Below are 26647 nucleotides of genomic sequence, written 5' to 3'. Positions count from 1 at the left end.
TATAGCACAATTAAGTTTATTTCACTCAAATCAAAAATCACTTTACAAAGCAAACAAATCCAATTCATTGCAAATTTGTTTAATTCAGTTTATTCCAATACAGTTAAATCCAATAATCAAATTAAAATAGAATATATAGCACAATTCCATCTGATTATCCTAAAGTACAGTCAGTATCTGCAAACTGTAAATGCCAATTTATAAAACATTTTCATTTCCAAAAATCTTTTTAAGATCTATAATAAAACTGACAAATTATGCAGAACAAAGCATTTTTGCCTGAGAACATCATGAGAAATAAGTTAATGTTCTCTAAAGCTGATTTTAATACTGTGAAAGAAAATTGCAATAAATAAATTGTCTTATGATAAATTAAATAAAAAATAAATAAGATGGAATATCTTAAAATAAAAACAACTTTTCAACTAAAATACTACACAAAAGTTAAACCACAGCATTAAACTTAATTTTCTCATATCATGTTGCTCATTTAATTTACATGCACAATTTCCATTTTCAGAAAATGTAAAAATGCAAATAAACCTTATAAAACACAGCTACAATGGATTTGTACATGCAGATCACAAATGCCGAAAAGGTTCCATGTGCTGAAGTTACTATACCCTAAAGTTCTTCTTCTTGCTACATTTGGTGACGTTATCCAGCAGAACAGTGATTGGCCTGGTTACAGTTGAGTTTTTCACCGTCTTCAGCACCTCTGCACAGTCGATCTGAGTGACAAGAAATCCAGTTCATTCAAGCTGCACAACAATGTTGCTCACCCTAATTTCTGCAGCTGCATCAGTAATTTTTTGTTTTTGCAAGTTAATCCACTCTATTGCTAAGGCTAAAACACACATATGATCTGTTTTTATATAAAAACCCAAACCTTCAAGACAAATTAAAAAACTTACATGTGTATTGTTGATGTATGTGCCCAGGTAGCGCACGAGTGATAGCTCTTTCTTCTTGGGTTCTTCAGACTTCTCATGCTTAGACAGAATCATGTGCACTTTGCAAAAGAAGTCACTCTACATGGGAAGTAATTGAAAAGTATGTAAGTACATTTTCAACATTCTTGAAGAAAATTTAAGCATGTTTCAAATGAAGCACTCTTCTTACATTACAGCCGGCATCAACCAAATCCTGCACGTCCTCCACAAACAACTCCTATCACAAAGAGAAAATAAGTTTAGTCAAACATGCTGCCAACTTTTAAAACGTCAGTTTAGTCATAAACTGTTGGAAAAAGGAAAACTAAAAAGATCAAACTCACTTTGGCGAAAATGTCTTTACATTTGTGAGCCTCTGCAATAATGTGGTTGAGGTTGAGGTGTGTGAGATCAGGTGAGGTAGAAGGAGCTGGGATGACCAGCTGAACCACAGCACACACCAGCAGAAGTATTGCCATCACCATGGTTGCTTGCAGGTTGAGGACGTCTCGAGAAGGAGTCTCTGAAGTTGTCTTTGGTTGTTCAGCTGTGAGCTTGAAGTTGCTCTGACTGAGTGGTTGGTTTTATACACCGTTTGTCCACGCCTCTAGTTATGTTTCTTCACTGCTAAAACGAGATGTCGTCTGCAGTGATTATGAGATAAGCTGTGGTTTGACTATTTCTTTGAATTTGATGGCTTCTTAGCTGTTAAAGTGAAATATCTAAAATGAGTTTGTGTTAAAAAAAAAATCATTCCAGCTTTAGTAATTCTGAACATTTAATACCAGAATGTCAAACTTTTGAAAATGAAGCAAGGAAATGTCAACTGCAATGTCTCAGATTTTGAAGCACAAACTATCAATGCTTTCTATCTGAAAGCATTCGATCATTTAAAAATTATTTTCATTTCTTAAAGGCATGCTAAATTTCTTTAATACAACTCTGCAATTGGTGCATCATGCAAAGACATGAAAGTCATTGATATATATGTATAACTTGTACTTTCAGTTTCTTACTTAGTGTTTTTGACATTTATTCAAGTAAATTGAAAAAAAAAGGCTTTTTTAAGCTCTTGTTCATAGTATATAGTTACCGTAACTATAAGAAAATTTAAACGGTTCACAGCAAAGAGAGGGTAAGTAAAACAGTGTGAATTTTACCAACTGCAATCAAAGAATGAAGTGTTACTAAAAACCTTTAAAGCCATGCAACACAGTCAGTTTTTTAATGGAGATAAGACGAGAGAGAGGAGATGCTGCACTTGTTGATTTCGGAGTTCTGGTCCTGGTTCTTGCGGATTCGGTAGAAGTTCTCGATGTAGCTAGAGCGGCCCAGGAGCTCTACAAAGTCTTCATCGTGGGTGATGATGAGCAGCTGGAAATTGCGCTGACGAGAACGACTCTTGATGATTCTAGAGAGCACAGCAAAGAGATCAAGCTTAAGTACAACATGCTGAATACTTGCAACTTTAAAAGCAATGCAAAGTTGATAATCTCTAAATCTAAAGAAAGGGAAACAGTGATCAGTGATTGCTTTGTTGAAAGATGGTTAATGTTGCACAACTCTTACTCTACAGTCTTGCACATTTGCAATCTTAAAAAAAGTGTCTGTAAAAAGTTTCGCAATCAGAAAAGGTTCACACTTTAAAAGAAAAGTGCACATGCACTGTTAGGATAGCACAGTATATCAAATCTAAATCATTACAATATCAATGTGTGCTATTATTAAACACGACCTGGATTTAATACTTGGTTTGTTACTGTTGTATTCAAAGAAATAGTAGTGAGTTTAAAAAAACGGCAACCTCAAAATTGTAAAGGGATCTATTTCATTATCTGTTAATACATGAAAGACACTGCGCATTACTTTCCAAATTAAATAAAAATAAAACCTGATCTAAAATGTTAACAATTAACTAAAGGTGAAAAATATTATAGTTTCAGCAATTTTTCTGTTGAAAACACTCCATAATGTCAATCTTGTTGTTCTGGAATAAGAATGCTGCTCAATTAATTCTAAGCTCTTTATAATGACTTGATGAAGGTTTCTTGCTGGTAAGCCGGACTACTATTATTTTGAACACAACTGTGTACACCATCAGTTGGATGGATTTTCACTGCCGTTGAAGTCTTCACCTGATACAGACTATAATGCAAAAGCTAGGTGGAGAAATCACAAGGACAAAAAAAGAAAGAAAGAAGAGTGAAGAAAATGTGAGTTAATTTTAATCGATCCTGTCACTGCACACTGTTTGACAGTTATTCTGCAGCTCTAATCACATCAGATACAGCTTCAGGTACAGATTTAAAGTTTTGCAAAAACATGAAAAGTACTAACTCTACAAGGGCATGTGCCAAGGACTCGATGTTCTCTCTGTCCAGGTTGGTGGTGGGCTCATCCAAGGCCAAGATCCCACAGTTCAGACAGAAAGTCTCTGCCAGAGCAAGACGGATGATCAGGGACGCCAACACCTGCACAGGAATGGCCATGATTGGGAAAAAGAGGAACTGATTATACAGAGCAGCTACACTGATACAACATAATGGTTCTGTTGTTCTTGTGTTGCTTATATGCCAACTGATTACAAGTCACAATTTTGTATACACTTAAGTTTAAATCCTACAGTTTGGTACAGAATAGAAATATAAATATTAAACAGTCTCAAAAAAAACACACAAACTATATGAGTGTACTATGTGTTTCAAAGGTAGTCTTTGTACTAACAACTTAAAACCTTCAAATCGAGATTTTATATTTCTTTCCAACTTGACCTGTAAAATGTCCAAACAAATATTTTAATTAGCTGAAAGGCAGATCTTTATGTTATGAGAATGCTAGGTTTTAGGAAATGATAAGGAGTGCTTCAATTATTTTGTCCCTAAATTCATGCCAAATATGGGCAATAAAGGAGTGGAGAAGAACTTCTCTCTAAATATCAAAGTGTTTATAATTACCACACACTTGGCAGGACAACAGCAGGTGACACAAAATTAAGAAGCTGCTGACATTTGTATCTATAATTTAGCAAGATTTTTAAATCCCTGCTCTTGTGATGACTATACACTATCAGGTGTTGCAGAGGGCAAGATTATACATCAGAATAGCTTGTTATATCTCCATTACTTGCTCCCTCTGATTTCATCATTATCAGCATTTCTTGTAATGCAGTTATTGTGGAGAACTTTACAAATATTTTTATGGTCTCGTGCGACAAAAGCACGTGTGCATCATCTCTCGTGGACCACAGTGGTGACAGCCTTTTGATAATGGATTTGTCGTCTGCCGGTTTTTGTTTGTATGCAATGCCTGTATTGCGACACATCAGCATAAATACATGGACTGCTACTGATTGACAATGTTCTTGTGTACATTTTATACATGTATAACTTTTAGCCATGCCAGGACAAATACAGAACTGGCAATGTCAGCACCTTCTGGCCAGCACTGCAGCGTCCTCTCATATCCAGAGCTGTGTCTCCTTTCACCATAACTACTCTGTAGTTGTAAACCCTCCTCTTGACTCCAGCTGATGAATTCTCATCCACATCCGACCTGATCTCCACATATTCAATATCTGGAGCAGATATGAGACACAAGACAAAAGACTTAACGGAGGAAAATATTGGAGAGGAACTACTTTGTATAAGTTTGAAAATATATATATATATTTGTAAAAGAGAACCACCTTGACCCCTGTAGGTGCTGCGCCACAGGTCTCTAATAATTTTATTGATCTCATCCATCTTCATACTGTGGAATCTCATGATGGTTCTGTGGAAAGCAGAAAGAAAACAACAGTAAAACTCAATATTAAAGGGGATGCTTTATTTGCACGCTGTCTTTGTTAGATTGAAAATACCAAAATAAGGTCAGTAAGACATACCAAGTGTATTGTCAATCACGTGTTCATAAAATAAAATCCCCTCAAGATGACAAAAATGCACCATCATCAATTCCTAAATATAGGTTAAACAAGTTCACTGCTGCAAATGTGACTTTCACATATCTTGGTTACAAAATGAAAACTGCAGCAACATTTATTTTTTCATTTAATACTGATATGTTAGATGATATATCTTTGTAAAAAAGATATGCAAACAGAAGACTGGATGCTGCCTTCCTGGATACCAAGAAATATTTTGTCTTTCATCTAGCAAGTTGATGAAAAAGTCCAGTGTGGTTAAACAGACGAGTGATAACTATACAAAATGCAGTTTCTTCCTATGACCATATATGGAGGGTAGATGAACCACAGAGGAAAGTTGAAACTAGAAGTACTGGAGGACACCTTATCCAACAATCTGACCTACTGCCTTATGTACGCAACTGCTTAGTCAACAGATGTAATTACTGACTTCCTTGTAGAAACTGCATATATCTTCCAAAAAAGGACTTCTATGAATTCATCAGAAACTCAATAAAAGCTAATATAAGCAACTTAACCTGGATTAATGTACAGTATTTGGATATTAGGAATGTTGTTATCATTCCTGTTATCGTTATCAATAAATACATTGGATATTTAAATATAAGAGTGATACAGCTTTTACAGTGTTCCCAATCGAAACAAAAGCACAATGCAGCACTATAAAAAATACTTAAGAAAAACTACTTACTAGCATGGATTAATAAAATAGAGTTTCACAAAGACTCTTGGTATACTTTGGAAGCAAAGCAGTAAAGAGGAGCAGAGCAGGACCTATGCATTTTATATCACCTCTATAACCCTTGCAGGACTTGAAGTTAGGGCTTTCCGTCCATTGTTTCAACAACCTCAATCAGAATGTTTAAGCATATTTTCATTGAAATAACTTGAACGAGACAAAAGTAATAATACATAAAAAAATAAATAAATTACTGGAAATTCACCAACAAAAATCAGTCATTGCTTTTGAATCGTCATTGTCCTTTGTTAAAGAAACAGGCCTCACGAGGCAGCACATTTCTCTCTAGAATGCCTTGATAGTCTTGAGATTTCATTATTCCCTGCACAGATTCAAGACACCGTGTGCCAGATGCAGCAAAGCAGCCAAATAACATAACTAAGCTCCCTCCTCGCTTCATTTTAATAGCCGTGAACATAAATCTGGTGTGCCTCGCCCAAAAGCTCCAGTTTTGTCTCAACTGTCCAATGGACTTTGGCTCATTAATATGCATTGTAGTTAATTCCAGTTTCGCTTTTTCATCCTTGGTCGTCTCACTTGAAGTCCACTTTGACTCAAAAGACAACATATGGTGTGATCTGTACCTCAAACGTGGAGTTTACCTTTAATGTCTTTGTAATGTTGATCAGGGCTCTTTGTCTTTCTTCTCAATTTGCCATCAATTTTCTTTTAGACCTCTCTAGACCTTGGCTACTGTCCACTGAACTCTAAACGTCTCAACAATATGTGCAGCTTTAGCCACAAAAGCATCAATGTGCTTGGAGATTGTCAAATAGCCTTTACCTTTAACATTATTGTCTATGATTTTCTTTCTAACATCCTGAGACAGTTCTTCACTTTCTATAGTTCATGTTCAGTATGGCACACATCATGTCATCAAACAGCACAATGACAGCTTGTCACCCTGTAAGTAGGCTGACTCCCTGATTACAAGCTTGACGACATTTGCAATGTTAAGAAGTCTCGCTTTAGTTTAACATATGCCAATAGTCAAATTATTTTCAATACCATAATGTTTGTCTGGTCGTTTCATTAGATTTTTTTAAATCATTCAGTTGAACCAAATTTTAAAAACAAAGTCTGATTTTTGTTTTGCTAATTTTCAGTACATTTTTCATTACTACTGCTTTTGTCTGTTATTTCAGTGGCCATTGTGGGTCATTAACAGCTAAATTTTGTCCACGTGTATTAGTCGGTCACACTGGTATAAGAGTGGCTAAAGACTTAGAAAACGCTTTAGACCTGCTGATGTGAACTAGGTCACAATACTGACGTAGTGTGGTACCAGTGCAAACGATTTATCAGAATAGGAAAGGATGTGGCGTGCTCAAGTTCAGCCATTACTTAAACTAATACAACACTAAGAAGAAATCAAACAAAGTAAAATATTATTTTGTGAACTAGACATTTATACTGCGCATCCACATATTAAAAAACTAATAAAGTTCAGTGTCAAAATCATAAAACCCTCTAACAAAAAATAAAAAAATATATCAAACATTTTAGCATCCTCCACAAATCACAATATAAGTTTAAAGTAGTTTAACCTCTAACTAGAAAAGATGATTTAAAAATTTAGAATCTAATCAACTAATTTTCATAAGAAGATCAAAGCATCTTCAGAGATTCAAGAAAATGCTCAAATTTGCCACAGATTGTAAAAACGTTTCTCTTAGGTGCAATCTGGTTCATTCTGTGACCCAATTACCTCTTTATTTAGTTTCACTTTCCTAGGTAGTACTCAATATGCTCTACGCAGGAGTATGCAAAAGTGGTAAAGAGTGTGTATTACCAAAACACATCTGCGTCAAACAGTAGAGGTTTCTAATATATAAGATATAATTGCTATTATTAAGACACTATTATTAACAGCTCTTTAAGTCTTTTGAAATCTTGAGCCCCTTAATTATGGTGTTTATTTAAAAAGTTGTGCATAAAAGCTTTTATTATGAACTTAAAAATTTCAAATGTATTAAATGCAGTAATTACAAATGATTTATCTCAGTTTTTTTTTTTTTGCAATATAAGAGTTATTAGTTATATTTGTACATATATATATATATATGTATATATATGTATATATATTTGTGCATATTTTTAAGCATGCCTGATAGTGGAGGCTTTTAAAAACTATATGAATAATTTCTAGTTGGCCATTTATAATGGCCAACTGTAAAGTTTCATTCATATTGCTGCCACCATTTGTTTTGTAAGGTAAATGACCCATTTACACTATCATTTTTACATTAAATATCTCAACTTGAAACAGACTGCTTTGTATTCAGACAGAAACTGTGACGTGAATGTATGGGGTGCAGAAAAAGGCTTTTTACGCTTGCTTTGCATCTTGATTAAACTGCACAATGATGCTCATAACCCACCCACATGCATGGGTAAATTATGTGATCGCTCATTTCTCAGATGTTATCAGAGTCTGCGAGTGCAAACCTCCTCACATGTGCTTCCTTACCAAAATTTACAAATTTGAGAAAACCTCATTCTTAGGAACACAATCTTACTAAGACTGATGACAAAGAATGGTATACAGCTACAAGAAGCATTTCACTGAAGTCAGACAAGGAGGACAAAAGGAGTGCATCATGCCCAACTTTTTTCCTCAACTAGTAAATGCATTTTGTATCTATCTTTTAAAATGTGAAACAAGGTAATTCTGTTGCTCAAGTTTGATTAAAGCAATATTTGAACATTTCTGAAATACATATTTGAGGTGAACTAATTTTTCTTGTGACTGTATACATCCAGAAATAGGCCTGTCGCGATAAACGATAAATCAATTAATCGTACGATAAATTAAAACTATTGACGTCATTTTAATTATCGGCATTATCGTCTCGTCATTTCCATTAAATCAGTGTAAAAAGATCTTCAAACAATATTATCGTTTATCGCAATAATTTTTGAGACAATTAATCGTTCAGCAAAATTTGTTATCGTGACAGGCCTATCCAGAAACCTACATTTAAATGTACATAGTCCTTCTCTTTATTTGTAGAATATAATTATGCTCCAAATCTCATGACAAGCAGTCAGATATCCACTTGTTGATATCGATTGACATGTCCATGTCCCCCAAATCAAATGTGTTGACAGGGGGGGAGCAGGGGAGCCTGTAGAGTGGTTCGCCCAGGGCGCCAAACTGGCTAGGACTGGCTGTGGCTTTTAAACGTGACTCAGACCTTGATGCGGTTCTCCGAAGATAAATTATTCCTCATGGGAGTTAATATAAATCCCGATACAGATGAAGCTTTTTTACTAGAACGCCTTCCAAATCGTCCAGATTGAGTGAGAGATGCAGCCGCGGCAGCGCGCTAGGTGGCCAACATGCAGAAGTGCCAGCTGTGTGATTGATGCACTGCCGGCTTCATATCCTGTTCAATACACTTATAAACTTTCAGGTCTTTCAGGAATTATTCTGCAGCATTACCGGTGAAATGCTGCGTGCAGAAATGTGGTGTATTAAAAAATTATTAGAGAAAAATTATTAGAATTCCGAGTAAAGTGTTACCCATACATTAAGTATGCTACCAGTATTCTGATAGCATACTAAGTTCTGCACTAATGTTTGTGAATGCCTTCTCTTTAGTATGGTGATTATGTAATTTTTTGGATTTTTAAGATAATATCTATTACTTGACTTTTAAGTTAAGTAAATACCAGGGCCCAGAACATGTGCCACCAAAACCCAATGCTATTACTTTCATTTGAGGATATTTGTGTGATCAGTGATACCAATACACGGACAACCACTACCTTCAACATGGCATATATTTTGAACAACATTTTAGACATGCAAAATTCCGAAGTGCAAGCAGTTTCAGTATTTCTCACGCCTGAATAACATTTTATTGCAGTCACTGGTGGTTAAAAGGGTAAGGTTTTGATAAATGCCACTGGTGGGAAAAAAAATCAGTAATTCAAACAAATCAGTTACTTACTGATCAAGGGCTTTGTAGTAGAGATCAAGGTCTTTAATGACCAACTCCGTGGTCCTCATGGTGATCATCTTGTTTTTGTAGCACTCCTCAGCTTTGTCATACTGATCTTCTCTCAACTCTTTTCTGTAAAAATTTAATTAAGCAAAAAATAGTAAAAAAAAAGTTTTAAAAAAATACTAATTTTGAAATAATTTAAAGAGAGATCTTTCTCTTACAAATATTTTACCACTTAATGAGTACCGTATTTTCTGCACTATAAGGCGCACCACATTATAAGGCGCACCTTCAATGAATGGCCTATTCTAAAACTTTTTTTTATATATAAGGCGAACCGCATTATAAGGCGCATAGAATAGACACTACAGTAGAGGCTGGGGTTACGTTATGCATCCATTAGATGGAACTGCGATAAAGGGAATGTCAACAAAATAGTCAGATAGGTCAGTCAAACTTTATTAATAGATTACAAACCAGCGTTCTGAAAACTCTTTTCATTCCCAAAATGAATAAACAGCTGTTTTATTATTTTCCCGAGGTAAAGTAAGTGACGTGGTATTTTCGTGACACAGTTTATCTTTTAACAACAGCAAGGTATAACATATAGTGGAGGGAAACTTTTCCTCGATTCAATAAACACGTAAAAAACAGTCTGATACTGTTACGGTAAATCAAATGTTAGTGCAATCACAATATAGATCCACTTCCGCAGCATTGATTCGTTCGTGTTAAATTCTCTCGCTGCTGCTCTATTCCCGTGTTCTACTGCGTGACTGATCACCTTGAGCTTAAACTCTGCATCGTAAGCGTGTCTCTTAATAGGAGCCATTTTGGGGTCTTTACACAAAACCCAGCGTGCACCGCGCGCTTCTTCTTCTACGGGGGAAAATTAAGTCGGCGGCTGCTTACCGTAGTTGCGAGACCTGTTGTGGCTCAATATTGGTCCATATATAAGGCACACTGGATTATAAGGCGCACTGTCGGCTTTTGAGAAAATTGAAGGTTTTTAGGTGCGCCTTATAGTGCGGAAAATATAGTACTTGTCTTGGAGCTATATAATGTTTTATTCAGTAAATCCACAGAAGTAATTCCACAAAAAAACAAGATGCAGTGCTACTCTACAGTGAAGAATATCCAAGTTACTAAGGAGCTTTCATTTGGGTTCCACAGATGGAAACTAAGTGGTATGATGATAAACACTTCGGCTGATACTGTTTCAGTTCAGTTGACATGACTGTTTTACCTGTAATGCAGAATCTCTTCTTCAAAGCCTTTCTGCCGACCGAGTGCGATGCTCCGGTTCTTCTTCAACTCTTCTAACTTGCGTTCTGCATCACGACGTTCTCTAAAAAAATCCACAGAAAATAAAATAGAGAGGGTTGAAACACTAAAAACATTCCACTCAGGGGATAGTGAAGAGGCTATTAGTCTTGGCCTATCTTGAAGTGCTACTGTTTGTTTTGTTTTTCAACAGACTAATACAAATTGTGAAGTGCTCTTACTGGCGCAGCTGCAACACCTGCATGTTGCCCATCTCTTTCATAAGAGTTTCTCGTTTAGCTACAACCTCCTTCAGTTCCTCAACTCGTTTCCTTAATGTCAGATTGTCTTGTAACCAGCGCTCTTGGACCTGAAGAAATAACAAATATGCAAGAAACAAATACATAATAACAACACTGTTAAAGAAAAATGTCCGAAGCAGAATGTTGAGGGCTCAATTCTGGTCTCCAGATTATTTGTCAATTACATATTTAAACCAATTCTTTTATAGTTTTTGGAACTATGATAAGAAAAAACTTGTTTAAAGAATTCAAAATTCCAATTCTGCTGGAAGTCTTGTTCTATTGCAGCCTGAACAGATTACAGGTAACACTTTATTTGAAGGGGTGTGCATAAGACTAACATGAGGACTTTTAATCCAACAAGAAGTTGCATTAAAGGTCCATTAAAAGTATTTACCTAATGACACTTCATTACAATAGTCAAATATTCATGAAGACTCCTTCATGTTTGTAACAGGTGTTATGTCATGTTTACGATAGTGTCATGTCAATCTTATGCACATCCTTTCATGTAAAGTGTTACCCATACATTAAAATATCAAAAACACTTTTATGGCTTATTACATCCCTGTGCATCTTCTGGTTCAATACAGATGCCAAAACCTACAATGCCTATAGATCCCAAAACTTCAGAAAGTCTTCACACCAGCTCAAGAATTGAGCACAGACAGTTCCAGAGAATAAGTTTCCATGACCATGACGTATCACATGCGGTTTCACTGGAAATATATATTTCCACTATAGCAGTGGAGACAAGTTCTGTCGATTGATGAATCACGCCTCCCTCTCTGGTAATCCACTGAACGAGGCTGGGCTTGGCAGTTCCCAGGAGAATAGCACTTTCCTGACATTACTGTATCAAATATCAAAGTATGGTTGAGTTTTCTTCACTCATTAAAACCATTTACACAGATGACAGCAACTGTCAGCCCAACCTGGTAGCGTTATGTACAATCACGTATTTTTCATTGATTGGAAAAATACATGATTTTTGAGTTTCTGACTGGCTCTTCCCCATTCAAGGCTGATCAAACATTTTGTTAACCTCCAATTTCTGTTCTTCTTTAACACTATCATACCTCAATAATATTAAAAATAATGAGCCAAAAGTCTGTACCTTTTGGGTATCTATGTCCTGACGGATGTTTCCCATCTCCTTATTAATCTTTTCTTTCTGCTTCTCAGCCTCATGGAGCTGAGTGTTGGTTTCTTGAAGCTCAGATTCCTTTTGCTGCAGCATGAATAAACAGTTGTTTGATGCAGTTAAAATTAAAAAAGAAAAATGGTTGGTAAGGTTTATCATATATTAAAATAAAGAAATAATTGCAATTACTTTTAAGGGAAAAGCAGTGAGTGCTTACTGTGCTTTCAAAAAATTAAAGCTAAAAAATGTAAATGAATATTAACCAAAATCAGTGAACAGATTACCTCTTTATATTCCTCTCTCCCATCATCCATGTATTTTTTTATATCTCGTTCCAAACTGGAGACAGACTTTACCCTCTCTTTTATGCCATTGATCTGTAAAAAACAGTGATGACATTGTAAAAAGCGCAACACCTGAAATGAAAACAATGCTGAAAATATAGATGTGTTTTTGTGTTTACTTAAAGTGTTAAAGATATTTAACTTGAGCAGCATGCACAAGAGGTTAGAAGTGAAGTTTATCTTTTACTATATAGTACATCACCAAGTCTTAAGGGAAAGCAAAAAAACATTGACAGGTGACATGACAGCATTACTAAAAGCAGAAAAGAATGTCAGAGAAAGAAGTTTAGAATCTGCATTGTACATCACGTGTTAGAGACAAACACCAAAGGTTTGGAGATGACTGAGATGAGAGCATGAGTAAGCATCAACCTTCTCTTGGCCTTCTTCCTGTTTCTTTCTTTTATGCTCCATTAACTCTTGTTTCTCTTGTTGCAGCTTTTCCAAAGCAGCAGACAGAGGTGACAGTTGTTCCTTTGCTTCCTGTATGAAAACATTGTTGGCAAATATTACTGGAAAATCAATTTTTAATATGCAAATACCAAATTGTATTGTCACAAGAACAATATATCTGTTCTTTAGAAAACAACATTTAAGCAGATCTTATACTTTTCATTAACCCAGTATTTCTGTATGAAATATGTTTTTAATAAAGAAATGGTCTGATATAATATACTAACCTAAAATGTGCTGTTTTCATAAGATAAGTGAAAAATAATCATAAATAAAAGAAATAAACCTTAAAAACATTAAACTGTGTGTATTATTCTATTTAATATGCTTGTCTTATGGAATTGAGTTATTGAAAAGTAGCTTTTCAATAATATTCGGATTTGTTGAATTGGTCTGTATGCACAAAATGATGTGTTATCAAATTTGTGAAAAGTACATGAGAATAAAAGACGTGAATATTATAATAATTACCCTAATGTCTCTGGTTAAAGCCTGAATCTCTGCAGTAAAGTCAATACATTGCTCCTCCAGCTGCTGCTGTTTCTGCATGTCGCTGCTTAGCTGCAGCTTCTCTGCTCTTGTTTCATTTACGGTACTTTTCAGGATCTGAATCTGGTCCTGTTGGTCTTGGATCAGCTTACGTTTCAGCTCCATTTTGCTAGAGGCTGGAAAGAGACGGTGTCAGAGACAGAAAAACAATTTTATGACACAATCTGCTAATGACAAAGAGTTGAATCAAAAGTGGATCAACTTTGATTCTTAAGGCATGATGCTAATGTGCAAAAACGATTCATCAGGTTCTGCTTTAGAGTATTGCTTAAAAAAATAAATAAATTTAATAGGTATCTGCATGAGTGTACATTTCTAAGAGGATTCTTTTAACTAACACATTTGTAAGCTAAATATCTTTTTAAGATACTAAAAAAACTATTATCAAAAATTTTCCTTTTTAAACATTATTGTTAGAATCTGACAAAATGTTTTTCTTTTTATAAAATTAGGCAAAAAAATGTTTTTTTTGTTTTGTTTTTACAGTGTATTACACAATACTCTATATAAACAAGTATGACTTGATTAAAACTGTGTGTGCTGTAATGTTGCTTGCAGGCATGCTTGAGGTTAAGCTTTTAAATAGTAGTTGAAGTCAAGGCAATCAAGCAAGTAATAAAAGCAGAACTAAAACATTAAAACTGTAATGCACTGTGGAAGTTTGTGAATGAGGAAAACCTACTGGTGTCCAGCTTGTGCTGAGTTTCTTGTTTCTCCTGACTAACTTGCTGAATGTTTCTAGTCAGGTCTACTCCCTGGAGTTTAGCTGCCTGCTGAGCAATTTTTCTGTCCAGCTCTTTAAGGTCCATCTGCAAATTTACAAATATATGAATTGGCACACATGATGCATGAAGGTCTGCATTTAAAATTGACAACTTATGTTTTAAACAAACACAGCTTGGGAAAATTGTTTTAACAGTCAAGAATAACACACAAAAAATATACTTAATACACATTTAGGCTATGGCATTCTGACCCACTGAGAAGTTGAGTGAATGACACTCCTTTTCTTGTTGAGTGGCATATTCTGCTTGGAAAGCCTGCTCTGTCTTTGTTTAATGGAAATGCAGTCAAACTTAGAACCAGTTTAGTTTCAACTGCATTAGCATCAGGCCCAGTCTATGAAAACTGGTTCAACAACGGCACCATTTTGTTGTTTTTCATTAAGGAATGGTGGTATGGTTGTGGAAACCAACCCTAAAAACTAAAACTTTGAAAATGTCAATAAAATAAGCTATGTCTCGAGGTAAGCCTTTCTCTCGAGCTTACCTCGAGAGAAAGGCAATGAGAAAATATCTGCTACTCTATTTCTAGGACTGAAATGATTAATCTAACTAATCATAATGAAGCTATTATTGAAATAAATAATTGTCAACTAATTTAGTAATCGAATAATTGTTAACTGGATATGCAAATTCAAAAACTGCTACTCGCAAGAATTATTACATCAAAACTTTAGAAAAAAAAAAAAAACATTTTGTATTTAAGATAAAAAAACCTTTGTCTATAAATATGTTCTACTCAGGATTCATTGAGTGGCATAGTTTTAGCTTCACCCAGTTTAAATAATGTAAAAAAAATCTCCTATTAAGCACCTTTTGCTATCCAATTATTAACTTGGTTATTAAAATGCTTTCCTTATTTAAAAAAAGACACAAAAAGCAAGATTCAAATGAAATGTTTAACATTATGAAGTGGATATGTGGTGACTGGCTGGATGGGAAAATCAACCTGATCTAAGAAGACTCAAATGACAACTTCGGTTAGAGAGACCTCAAATTAATCTTGGTTGATTCTCAGAAGGATCAGATCTGCCCTTGTAGCAAAAGATGTTCATGTAATGGAGGCGAAAGGCTAGAATGTTTATACTAATTGTTGAGGAGATTAGCTGGGCGTCTGTTAGAAATGTGCATGAACCAGAGAAAAGCTAAGGTGATGAGAAGATGCAGAGGGAACAGTGGTACCAAGTATCGGTCCATCAGAGAGATGTCTTGTAGACAGGCCTTGGCTGTTTCCTCCTCAGACATTAAGGTACCAAGCAGCGTCTCCTGTTCTTCTACTTCTGCCTTGAGCCTCTCGATTTCTCTGTTCACAGTCTGAAGTCGGTTTCTCAGCTCAGGCAACTCCTTCTCCTGAGACTGTACAATGGCCTGTCTGCAAAAAAATAAATTAGTTAAAAAAGAAGTATGTAGTATTTCTTTCAAACTTTAAAATTAATATCTTCTCAAATTAGCAGCATACTTCAGAAATACAGCTGAGTATCTGGTAAGTAGCAGTTGTGTGGATTAAAATGTCTTGATAATGATAGAATAATGGGGAGACTGGTTGGAGATGACAGAAAGGCAACGAGAGCTCAAATAATCACTCTTCACAACCAAAGGGTGAGAAAGTAAGGAAGGGTAAGGTAATTTTAGTTTTATAGCACATTTTCAGCAGCAAGGCAGTTCAAAGTGATTACAGTACCATCTTTGAAGACACAATACATCAACTCAAGAAAACTACACCAGATGCCACTTTTATCAGCTAAGAACAGGACTGCAGACATGATTCTCACAAATTTAATATAACAGTATGGACAATAACAAAGCAGAAAAATGTTGACTGATCCAATGGGTCTTGATTTCATCCATAAAACATTGGGATATTTTTCCTTTCCACCAGGAAACATCAATCAAACCCCACAGGATAAATCAGTCCTAGTGCGGACCAGGCCCACCTCTTTATACCTCAAATCATCTCAACTTGGTATATTGAACATCACAGAGAGTTCACTGTATTTTAGTGGTCTCCATTTTCACTTGTTTTCAATCCAGCTGTTCAGCTTTGGGAAGATGTAGGAGATTAGCATCATAGATGTGCATCTGACCAATATGCAACAAAATATCTGAAAAACGTTTTTAAAAAATTGTTGAATCAATCAACCACAAGGAGTTAACACAACAGTGATCCAAACCAGTTTTAGCAAGATCTACCTCATCAAGAGTTCAGTAAGTCTGTGCATGTTTTAGTTTTATCAGTAGCCAGAAAATTCAAACACAACAAAAGAATTTAAACAGAAAAAGAAACTGCTGGGTCACTGCATAAGAACACAGTTCAATTATTCTTATGAGGTAAAACTTACATCGTATGATAATTTAGCTCCATCTAGTGGAACTGGCTGGAAGTTTACTAACTGTGCTGGCCAATCTACTTTGTTTTATTTAAACTTAAATTAGTTTGAAGACTGTTTTAAACTATAATACCTTCCTGTGAAAAAATAGTCATAGAAAACTATGACGAAAACGAAGCTTATGGACAGAAATTATTATTTTCATTTCACTACATTGACGACACTTATGAATATCCAGATATTTCATTTTCAATGAGAGTCTCATATTATGTGTCCCTTACTATTCTATAATTTTACAGACCAACCAAAACAGAATGGTGAAAGCAGGACTAAAAGTCTGTAACTGCATAAATAATGCTACTTTTAAGAAAAATATTAATCTCTGCATCTGCAGGTCAAAAGATTATGAATTCGTTCATTTCTTTGAAGCAATAAAAAAATTACAGCTTTACTGCTTCATTTATGTTTTTTTTTAACTAAGCAGTTAAATCAGCATACCTCACAGGTTTGAGTGCCATCATTTCATCCTTCTTCCTCTCCTTCCTCTTCAGGTCCTGCTCTGTGTTCTTCAGTTTGTCAGGCACCAGGCGTAGCTTGGACTGCATGTCGCTGATAACTTCCTGCAGGTCAGATTCTGAAGGAAAGGTCCGCTGGCACACAGGGCAGCAGGGCTCCCTCTCCTCTGTCAGCTGGCTGATGAACTGAGTGTACACTGCTGTGGCTCCTGCTAACATGGCTTTAACAGGACAGGTGGAAAAAGAGAAAAAATAACATATTTACACAACAGTGGTAAACGCACACACTTTTATCCCACAGTGCCAAAATAAATGGGGCCTAGCATTCATTAGATTTATCATAAGTCCAGGAAACTTTTATAAACCCATTCCAAGTTGCATTTAATAACAAGTTAAGAAGTTGCAATTAATAAATGTACAATTATGGCCAATAAGGTTTAAGACTGACTCACACAGACAACTTGTATTTTACAAAGCTGACTGCTTTGGCATTTATGAAACTGCCCAAAACTTCTTTTGGACCGATACCATGAGTGGAGAGTTAACGTGTTAATAAGGATAGGACATGAATAGAATAAAAGGGGAGAGGTGACTTTAAAAAAAGGTGTTGCTCATAACCTCTCCTTTTTTTTTGCTTTTAGCTAGACATTTATGAACTTCTGAATGCTCAAGAAAGCCTAGCAAGAGCCAGGAGAATTATCTCCTACAGGGAATTCAGTGTAAGGACTTGGCTGCCGCCACTGCAGTTTGTTAGAAAATTAAAAAGTCAAATGAGATACACAGGTCGGGGGAAACTTATAGATACTGGCCTGATTTGGGGAATGGCTGCAAAGAAGATAAACTGAAAGTCTGCAGAAAGTACCAGGACTGGACTGCAGAGGATTGAGGGAAATACATGTACAACAGCTATATGAAGACCAAAACATTGACATTTGAGCCAATGCCTGGAAACTACTTCCATTTAAATCCAATCAAGAACTTTGGGTTCTTTCTCCAAAGTCTAGGGAAAAAATACCAAGTGTTGATAAAACAAGTATGAGCCACCATCTCTACAGTAAATAAACTGTTTTGTGTAGATGTGTAAATTTCAGCTCCTATCCAGTTACCTCTTTGTTTGGATACTTTCTCCAGATCTTCTTGCAGTCTGCCCAAATCCTGCTCCAGATCCTGACTGCCACACACGCTGAAGAACTTCTCTTCATCGCTGCTTAGTTGTTGTTCCTTCTTCCGCAACTCAGCAGCAATATGGCTTTTGTTCTGCTCACTTGATGCCAAGTCCTTACTGAGATTCATTGGAACAGTAACAGACATATAGGTTTCAAAACTCTTTTACTCAAATAGGTTTTTCGTTTAATAAAATAAACCCCACTCACTTTAATTTGGCAAGTTTGTCCCTTGTGCTATTGATTTCCTTGGACTTGGAATAGATCCAGTCTTCCAGTTCTCTCTTGTTGGGAAAATGACCCAGGAGGAGCATGAGATCCTCGCCGTGACGAGCCTTGGTTTTCCGTACCTGCTCCTCTTTCTCTGTCTGGGAAGGTGAAGAGGAAGCATGAGAAGAGAACAAACAGAAGAACAAAAAATAACATTTGAAAAAAAAGAAAGACAAAGAAGACAAACAATGTAGAGAAAATAGAAGATTAAAAAAGGTTTGATTTGAACAGCTTACCATGATTTAATTAAGCAACAAACACAGAAAAAGAAATGAAAGGACTGAAACTATATTGCAATGTGTAATAATTTCATACTTTATCTTTCTTCAACATGTCCATCTGCGTGCGTGCAGTTGTGTGCGTGTTAAGAATTTGCATCTCTTGATCGAGCCGTCTCTGCGCCCGGTCAAGCTCAGTCTTTTCTCTCTGGAGTTCCTCAATCTCAGTCTTCAGCTCTTCAACATTGGAGCTCTGAACGGCACGTTCCAGCTCACGCTCCTGACGGGGAAAACCAACACACAATGAAGCTGGTAAGTGTGTGACTGAAATATGCCAAAAAATAAAAGCAGACACTTTATGTTACAGAAATATTTTTATTCATATGACAACTTAATCATTATATTTGATAGTTCATACAAAATCTTTACATATACCCAAATAAAAAACTGGGAAATGGTATGAAAAAAAACTGTAACCAATGAGAATAATATGACAGCAGTTATAAAAAATCTAAAGCTGTTGATTATTTTTTCAAATAATACAACAAGGCAAAAGTTGCAGTGCAGTCACCTATCATCAGAAGATTAAAAAATTACTTAAGATGTGTGTCATCAAAGTGTATAAATGTGAGGGATCTTACATTTTTGGCCAATTCATTTTCCAGCTCTTGCAGTCGATTGGATGACCCTTCGAGTTTCTGCAGATCTGCCCTGATGTTCCTCAGTTCCTGCTGCTTCTTTCCCTGCATGTCCCTCTTCAGCTCTACGGTTCTCTCCAGGCCAGTCTTCTTATCCCTTATTTCATCGATAGACTGCTGCTTCTGTTGCTCCTTTTCCTGCAGACCTGCCTACAACACAATAAAAAGAACAATAAACAAAACTGTCAAAATTCTATTTATTTCAAGTGAAATTTAAGTAAAGTTTGATATTTTACATGTCAAACATTATTTAAAGTTTGATAAGTTATCAAACATTAATTATCAGAAAACACAGCAGGAAGCACAAAGGTCATTGGTAAAAAAATTGGACAGGAGTGTTTTGGTTTCAGTCCAAGTATTTCTTACTATAATCTGACTGAGTGTCTCTTTCTCCTGCTCCAGTCTTTGTGTGACGTGACGATGAAAGCTTTCAAGCTGCAGAGAGGTGAAGGGGGGGCGGTCGTAACCCTCCATCTCCAGATGGGATGACAAAGAGCGAACCTGTGAGATGCAGAGGATGAGAGAGAAACCAAGGAAAGCTGTTGTTTTCTTGGAACTTTTGTTTGATTACAATACCTGAACAAATTAAGATTATTAAAAGTTCCTAAAGCTTGTATAGTAATGTAACATTTTTTAACTCTTAGTGGAAACGCCAACTATCTTTCATCGTCAGCAAGTCAGTATAAGAGTGCATTTCTCCATTCTTCTTCTCACCAGAGTGTCACGGCTCTTGACATTCTGAGTATGGCGATCAGCTTCCAGCTGAAGACGACCTGAGATGAAAATAAGGAGCTTTCATCAGTTATTGCAAAGGTTTTACTTAAGCTTAATCAAAGCAACAAACTCAATGCAGTTCCAAATGAAATTCATGTGGCTTATATGCCGGAGCAATTATCCTGCATGTTGAAGGAGAAACTAAGAATGAGACAAGAGAATTGGTCTTCAACACCTACAGTGTCTTCCAAAAGCATTCACAAACACTGAAATTATCAAAATGATCTTTTTTTCTTTATTTTACATTTTGTTCACTTAAAAATAAAACTATAGTGTATTTTATTGGGATTTTATGTGATGAAAAAACACAAATTGCACATATTTATGAACTGGATAGAACATATACATTTTTTTCAAAAATATACAAATTAAAATTGACTAATGTGACTTGTTTTTGTTTTCACCACCTTCTATTGTGATGCCACTAAATAAAATCTACTGCAACCGATTCCCTCCAGAAGGCAATCGGATTAATATCTTTGGAAGACAAGGGTGGTCCAGAGAGAACAGCAATCAAAACAATGTTTAAAACTCCACAGTTTAGTTTAACTTTGATCAGTCACATGCAAAATCTAAAGAACATTAAAAACACAAGTCTTCAACAATAGCAACCAAATACCTAACACATTTTTCTGCACAGTGGGACCTGATGGAACCCATGAATGCAACTTTAAACCAGAACTTTTTTGATGCAAGGCAACACTGCAAACAGCCATGTCACCATGCAGCCACAGAAAATCATTGTAAATAAAAGCTAATAAAGAAAACTAAATGTGATTAATTGACTCTTCCATCTTTATGTAAAGCTTAAAAGCCAGAGCAGGCCTACAAGTAAAAAATATCAATCTATACCCCTAATCATCATTTTAAAATCAAGAACATTAGGGATTGTTTAAATTTACATTTTCATTACCTTGCTCGACTAAGAGATCGGCCTTCACTCTGTTGAGTCTCTGACATTCCCAACCGGCTCTCTCCAGCTCTTTCTGGCAGTCTGTCAACCTGCGCTCCTTCTCCTTCACTGTCCTCTGGTGGTTCTGGTAAATGTCTTGTAGCTCCTCATCTGAACCCTGAAACACCTGCACCACAGATGGTTCACTGGCTTAAAGTGAATCTCTACATGAACAAGCACAGCTCAGCATTTTTTTTCAGATAACAATGGTTTCAATAAATAAAAAAACATATTTCTAAAACATAATTCTAATACATATACAGTATATGTATGCTTCCTGCTCATATATATGTGTGTGCGTGTATTAAAGCTCTAACAGTTTGAAAAGTTTTGAAAAATGTATAACAGAAAAAAAAAAAACATTTTTAGAAGTGTTGCAATTATTCCTCTGTAATACATAGCCATCAAAGAACAAAAAATATTTCACATTTATAGCAAGTGAGAGACTCAGGCTGTTCTATTTCTCCAATGTTTGTTCAGTAAAATTAACAATTAAATACAAAGAGATACTTGCAGCCCAAAATGAAAAGCAAAACATACACTTCAAAGATGAACAACACTCGCACAGCAAATGATCAGAAGTTTGTAAAGCTAAATGAATAAAAAAGAAAATAAAACCAATGAGTGCGCAGAAGATCGCAGAACCTCAACTGACTGAACGTGACGTTTAGATTATGTCACAATATCTTTGCTTTGGAATATTGTTGACACTTCCTAAAATTCCACAATCTCATATCATCATATTGCACTCCTTCAATATTTGTTTGCAAAACAAAATGAAATAGAGGAAAGATAGACAGCTTTAGTGATGCAGCACTTGGTGGAACAAAAGCTCTCCTTGCATAGCCTGTAGTTAAATCTTATTTATGTTTTATGAAGTGAAAAATATTTTATGTTAAGATGCACTTGTTGAATCTGCCGCCTGTATGAATTCACCACACCAGCTGAAACTCCCCAGTGAGCTCTCGATAAAACTGACAATTCTTTTTAGTTATTATTAATATTCAAGTTCTGTTGCTTTACCTGTTCCATGGTTTCCTCCAGCTCTTTGTTGTCCTCCTCCATCTGTTTCTTCCTGCTGTCCAAAGCCTTAATGTCATTGTCCAACTTCATTACCTTCCCCAGTTTCTGGTCGAACTCCATCAGTCGATTCTGACAATAATTAAGAAGACTGATTAAAAGGGAAGAATACTGACCAATCCTCAACATGGACTGGCCGTTAACCCTCATTTATGCCGATTGCTACTTGTGTTAGTTTCAGTTTAAAATGCACAATTCACACACCTCAAGCGGCTCAATATGGCTCTCCGTCTGTTGGACACTGTCTTTGGAGGCCATCAGTTGAGCCTCCTTGGTGGCCACAGTCTCTCTGAGCTGCTGAGCCTTCTCCTTGTTTTGCTTCAGGTAGCGTAACTCCACTTGGCATTCTTTGACTGTCTGACTCTGTTTGAGACGCAGCTGACGCATTGTCTCCAGTGCCTTAATATATCTACACAATGTAAACAGTAATGATTAATTATATAGTGTTATTGTGATGTGTTATGGAGATTGGAACCTCGGCCATTCAATGAAACAGAAATATCTGCTGGACTCACTTGGTTGCAGCAAAGATGGAGTCAAATTTGTCTTTGAGTGCTTTGCCCTCACTAAGTGGCCAGTTGGAATCTTCTTGGTGACAAAAGATGACATGATTCAGCACCGGCTTGGATACTCCTAAAGCAGAAATCATCTCCCGATCCAGCTCACCACACTTAGAAGAAAGGCTTACTTTTTCACCATCTCTGGGAGAATTAAAACAGGAGACAAACATTTTCATTATAAAAGTTTTCAAACACTAGGTAAAATACTGCAGTAGTTTATTGAAAGTGTCTTACTTTATTCTAGTAATGACCTGCTCTAAGCTTTTGAATGAATAGTTCTTTGCTTTCTGTGTGCAGGACATGGAGCGCTGGATGGTGACTTTCTCTCCATTCACATCTGAGAACAAGAGTCGAATCTGAGCTCGTACGTCCGTCTCATGGGCATCCTGCAATGGCACATGATCACTTTAAAAATCCAAAAATAAATTAACAACAACAGACAACATCATCTGACAAGCCAGAACAGAATTAATTTATTACAAGAAATGTTATTCTGGGAAATCAAAAAAATTTAACCTTCATCTTTTATTACTTTTTTCTTCAAAAATCTTGAATAATCCTAAAAGAACTTTAGGGAAAATTATAAAAAAACAACATATTTGTCTTTAAAAATCATTTGAATCAAATCTAGCTTTTGAGAAATCTACATTTTATTAGATTTGAGGTAATGACTAATAAGGTCTTAAATGAATAATTAATTATAGTACTTTACAGCTATATTTAAAGATTCTCTCTAAGAAAATGATGAAATATTCATAGACAAACCTTTGGATCATGAACAAAAGCTCCTCCTTTAGATCCAGGGGGAAGTTCCCCCGATGTTGCATACTTGAGGCATTCAATAATAGTCTGAAAACACAAAAACATGTGGATTATATTGTACAAAGAGATTACAAACTATTATAAAACATATCAAAAGTATTTCGGAAACTTCCGCTTAGCTGTTCTCTTCTGCAGAACTTTAAGATAAAACATGGCCACGCTTAATAGTTAGGATTATCTTCATGTTTTCCTACCGTTTTCCCTGCTCCGTTGGGTCCCACCAGAACAGTCAAAGGAGTAAAAAAAGAAATGATTTGTTTGTCTTTATCCTCAATCCCAAAGCTCCTCACTCCGAGGATGCTCATTTTGTCTATCTTTGACATTTTTGCTTTATGAAAGAGAGAAAGAACAAAGGCATTTAAAGTATAAGACAAATGCTTTAAAGATGAAAATGTCTGCACCAAGGAAGGATCAGCTAAAAAAAAAAAACAAATAAAAAGAACTTAATGTTAATAACTATTAATAGCTGTGGGTGTCTTTTGTTTGTTTACTTATAACAAAGGTGAAAAAGATTTACAAAGCTGAAATGCCCCAGTCAGGCTTTTTACTGCCAATGGTGATTTCAAGTGTCTAATGTGTCGATTATGACTTTTGTCACACATAACAGAAAGAAATGATAGATGTGGAGTAGTTTTGAATTACTTATAATTAAGGTATTGAAAAATTTGTCTCAATCATGCATCAAAACATACACCCCTACTATTTTGAGTTTTAATGCATACATGGAAAAGAAAAATAAATTTTAGAATATTTAATAGGGTAATTAAAAATGAGAGTCAATCAAAAGAATCTTGAACCATCCTTATCGCTGGGCAATTGATTGGTGCAACTAATACGGTAATACAAAGTACAGCAATATTGTATTGAATCCCCTATATTTATTGTACACAATATCTGAAAAATATAAACAATAAAATATTCTTCACAAAACAGCTATAGTAAAACAGATACTTTCATGCATCCTTTCTTTTAATAATTTTCCAATCAATTTCTAGCCAAATAGAAGAGACTATTTCATCCTTTATCACCAGATTTATCACGTCGTGAAGTTTGTAAAGTAATAAACACATAGCGGAAAGAGCCTTTGAAGTTAACGCACGTGTTCATTTTAGACGTTAAAGCTTATATTTTACAATAAAATTACGAATTAGTTATTAAACAACTCTGCTTGACACAATTGCAGAAGGTTACTTTGTTTTCAACTGAGTTTCGCGTAGACGGCTACCTTTAAAACTTTTTTTTAAAACTTTGTTACAGAATTTACAAGCTAAAAATGTTTACCTGTTAGCTAACAACGAAGTTTTGCGCCACTACTTTGCGGTTTAACTGCTAATAAAATGCATTTTGAAGTACTCAGCCGTCATAGAGTTACACTGACAGTAATATGGTTAAAAAGAGCGCTCGATAAACATATACATAAACAATTCAACCCTCTTACCTTGGACAGTGGCTGAACTTTCGACCAAACGGGAAACTACAGTTTTCGCGCTGTGAGGGAAAGTGACGTAAGGTTAGTTGCTCACTTCCGGTCTCAAAATCACAACATAAACTATAGAATGGCCATTCAAACACAGTTAGCGTTTCATTTTATTGCAAAAGTAATCGGTAAGAAAATGAAATTGTTATATATTTTCATAAATACAGTTTTTAAAAAAGAAAAAAAAACTGACTTTGAAAGTTTAATAAAAAGGTAGCATTAATTCAACTCGAATGTTACTAACTTGTTTTTCATTTAGTGTGTAATCGTAATGCTGATAATATGTCCCCGTGGCTTGCTCTTTTCCTTCTTTCTGTCGTTCTTTATTTTCTTCTTTGTTTCTTGGATGTTTGCAACTGAATTTGGACCTGATTCAAAATGTATTTCTGAATATGGAAATCACAAACATGAACTTCATATCACATTGTTCAAGGCCTGTGTGAACAATGACTGCCATCTTTGCTGTCGACCTACAGGGTGCCAGTGGAAATCAGACGACTATTTGGCAAAGAGATGGAGAGAAGAGGAAGAGTGTGGAACTGAGATTAGGGAGTTTGAATGTTACTATGTGATGCAGAGAAGGACGGTGGATACACTTTGCTTTTATGAGAGTAGATTGAAGACAGCAATGCTTAAGCTTAGAATCAAGGTTTATAAGGTAGATGGAAAAAATGGGGTATGAGCAACAGAGAGTGTCAAAGAGCCCTAAAGAAGCATGTGTAAGGAGGTTGGAATGGGTAGAAAAAAGTGTCAGGTGTAATGTGTGATAAAATATGAAATGTAAGGTATACAAGACAATGGAGGGACAGCAATGTTGCATGGTAGAGTCAACGCTAAAGAGAAAAAGTCAGGAGGCAACACCATATGTCGCAGAACTCAAAATGTTAAATTTTTCTTTTGAATATAATCAGGAATCAGTACATCAGAGAAACAGCTCATGTTAGTTGTTTTGGAGATGAAGTCACAGAGGCTGAACAGAGACGGTTGGGACATATTCCAAGGAGAGACAATGATTATATCAACAGAACGATACTGAGATTGGACTCATAGGGTAAGAGGCCAGGAGCAAGACTGAAAAGGAGATTGATGAATGTGGCAAAAGAGGACATGAAGTTATTTTGTTTGAGGGTAGAATGAATACTGATGGAAAAATTTTGGCTTTCTAAGGGAAAATCCGAAAAAGAAGAAAATCTGAAAGTGGACTGAATCTATTTGTCTTTCTAAATAAACTGAACTAAGCTGCAATCAATCAAGTGTCTTTTTGTGAAGTCCAGAAATAACCATAGACAACGCCATGTTAGCTAAACATTGGACTTGTCATCACATCTTTGACCACAAGATGGCCCTGTTTGGCCAAAAACGATATTGCTTTAAAAACCTATTATACTGAAGCTCCCTCTCCCTATTG

The 26647-nt window shown here is 35.7% G+C and overlaps 1 protein-coding gene across 1 annotated transcript; it reads right to left on the bottom strand.

The window, feature by feature from the left end:
• On the bottom strand, positions 1 to 25256 carry rad50 (RAD50 homolog, double strand break repair protein). The gene is made up of 31 exons (XM_032577000.1): positions 25201 to 25256; positions 23957 to 24090; positions 23706 to 23789; positions 23175 to 23326; positions 22896 to 23081; positions 22585 to 22789; positions 22324 to 22452; positions 21262 to 21427; positions 20289 to 20347; positions 19941 to 20075; positions 19518 to 19724; positions 18974 to 19156; positions 18599 to 18756; positions 18332 to 18507; positions 17209 to 17446; positions 15566 to 15755; positions 14284 to 14410; positions 13524 to 13717; positions 12972 to 13082; positions 12540 to 12632; positions 12229 to 12342; positions 11052 to 11179; positions 10793 to 10894; positions 9553 to 9675; positions 4618 to 4703; positions 4364 to 4506; positions 3270 to 3403; positions 1277 to 2343; positions 1123 to 1170; positions 915 to 1031; positions 1 to 731 (listed from the first exon to the last, which is right to left on the bottom strand). The coding sequence occupies exons 2-28, from the start codon at positions 24083 to 24085 to the stop codon at positions 2157 to 2159; spliced, it is 3939 nt and encodes a 1312-aa protein (XP_032432891.1). The 5' UTR covers positions 24086 to 24090; positions 25201 to 25256; the 3' UTR covers positions 1 to 731; positions 915 to 1031; positions 1123 to 1170; positions 1277 to 2156.
• Positions 25257 to 26647: the final 1391 nt, after the last annotated feature.

This window comes from Xiphophorus hellerii, chromosome 11 (genome assembly GCF_003331165.1).
Source record: "Xiphophorus hellerii strain 12219 chromosome 11, Xiphophorus_hellerii-4.1, whole genome shotgun sequence".
In the NCBI taxonomy this organism is placed as follows: Eukaryota; Metazoa; Chordata; class Actinopteri; order Cyprinodontiformes; family Poeciliidae; genus Xiphophorus; species Xiphophorus hellerii.
This window is presented reverse-complemented; position numbering and strand designations above follow the sequence as displayed.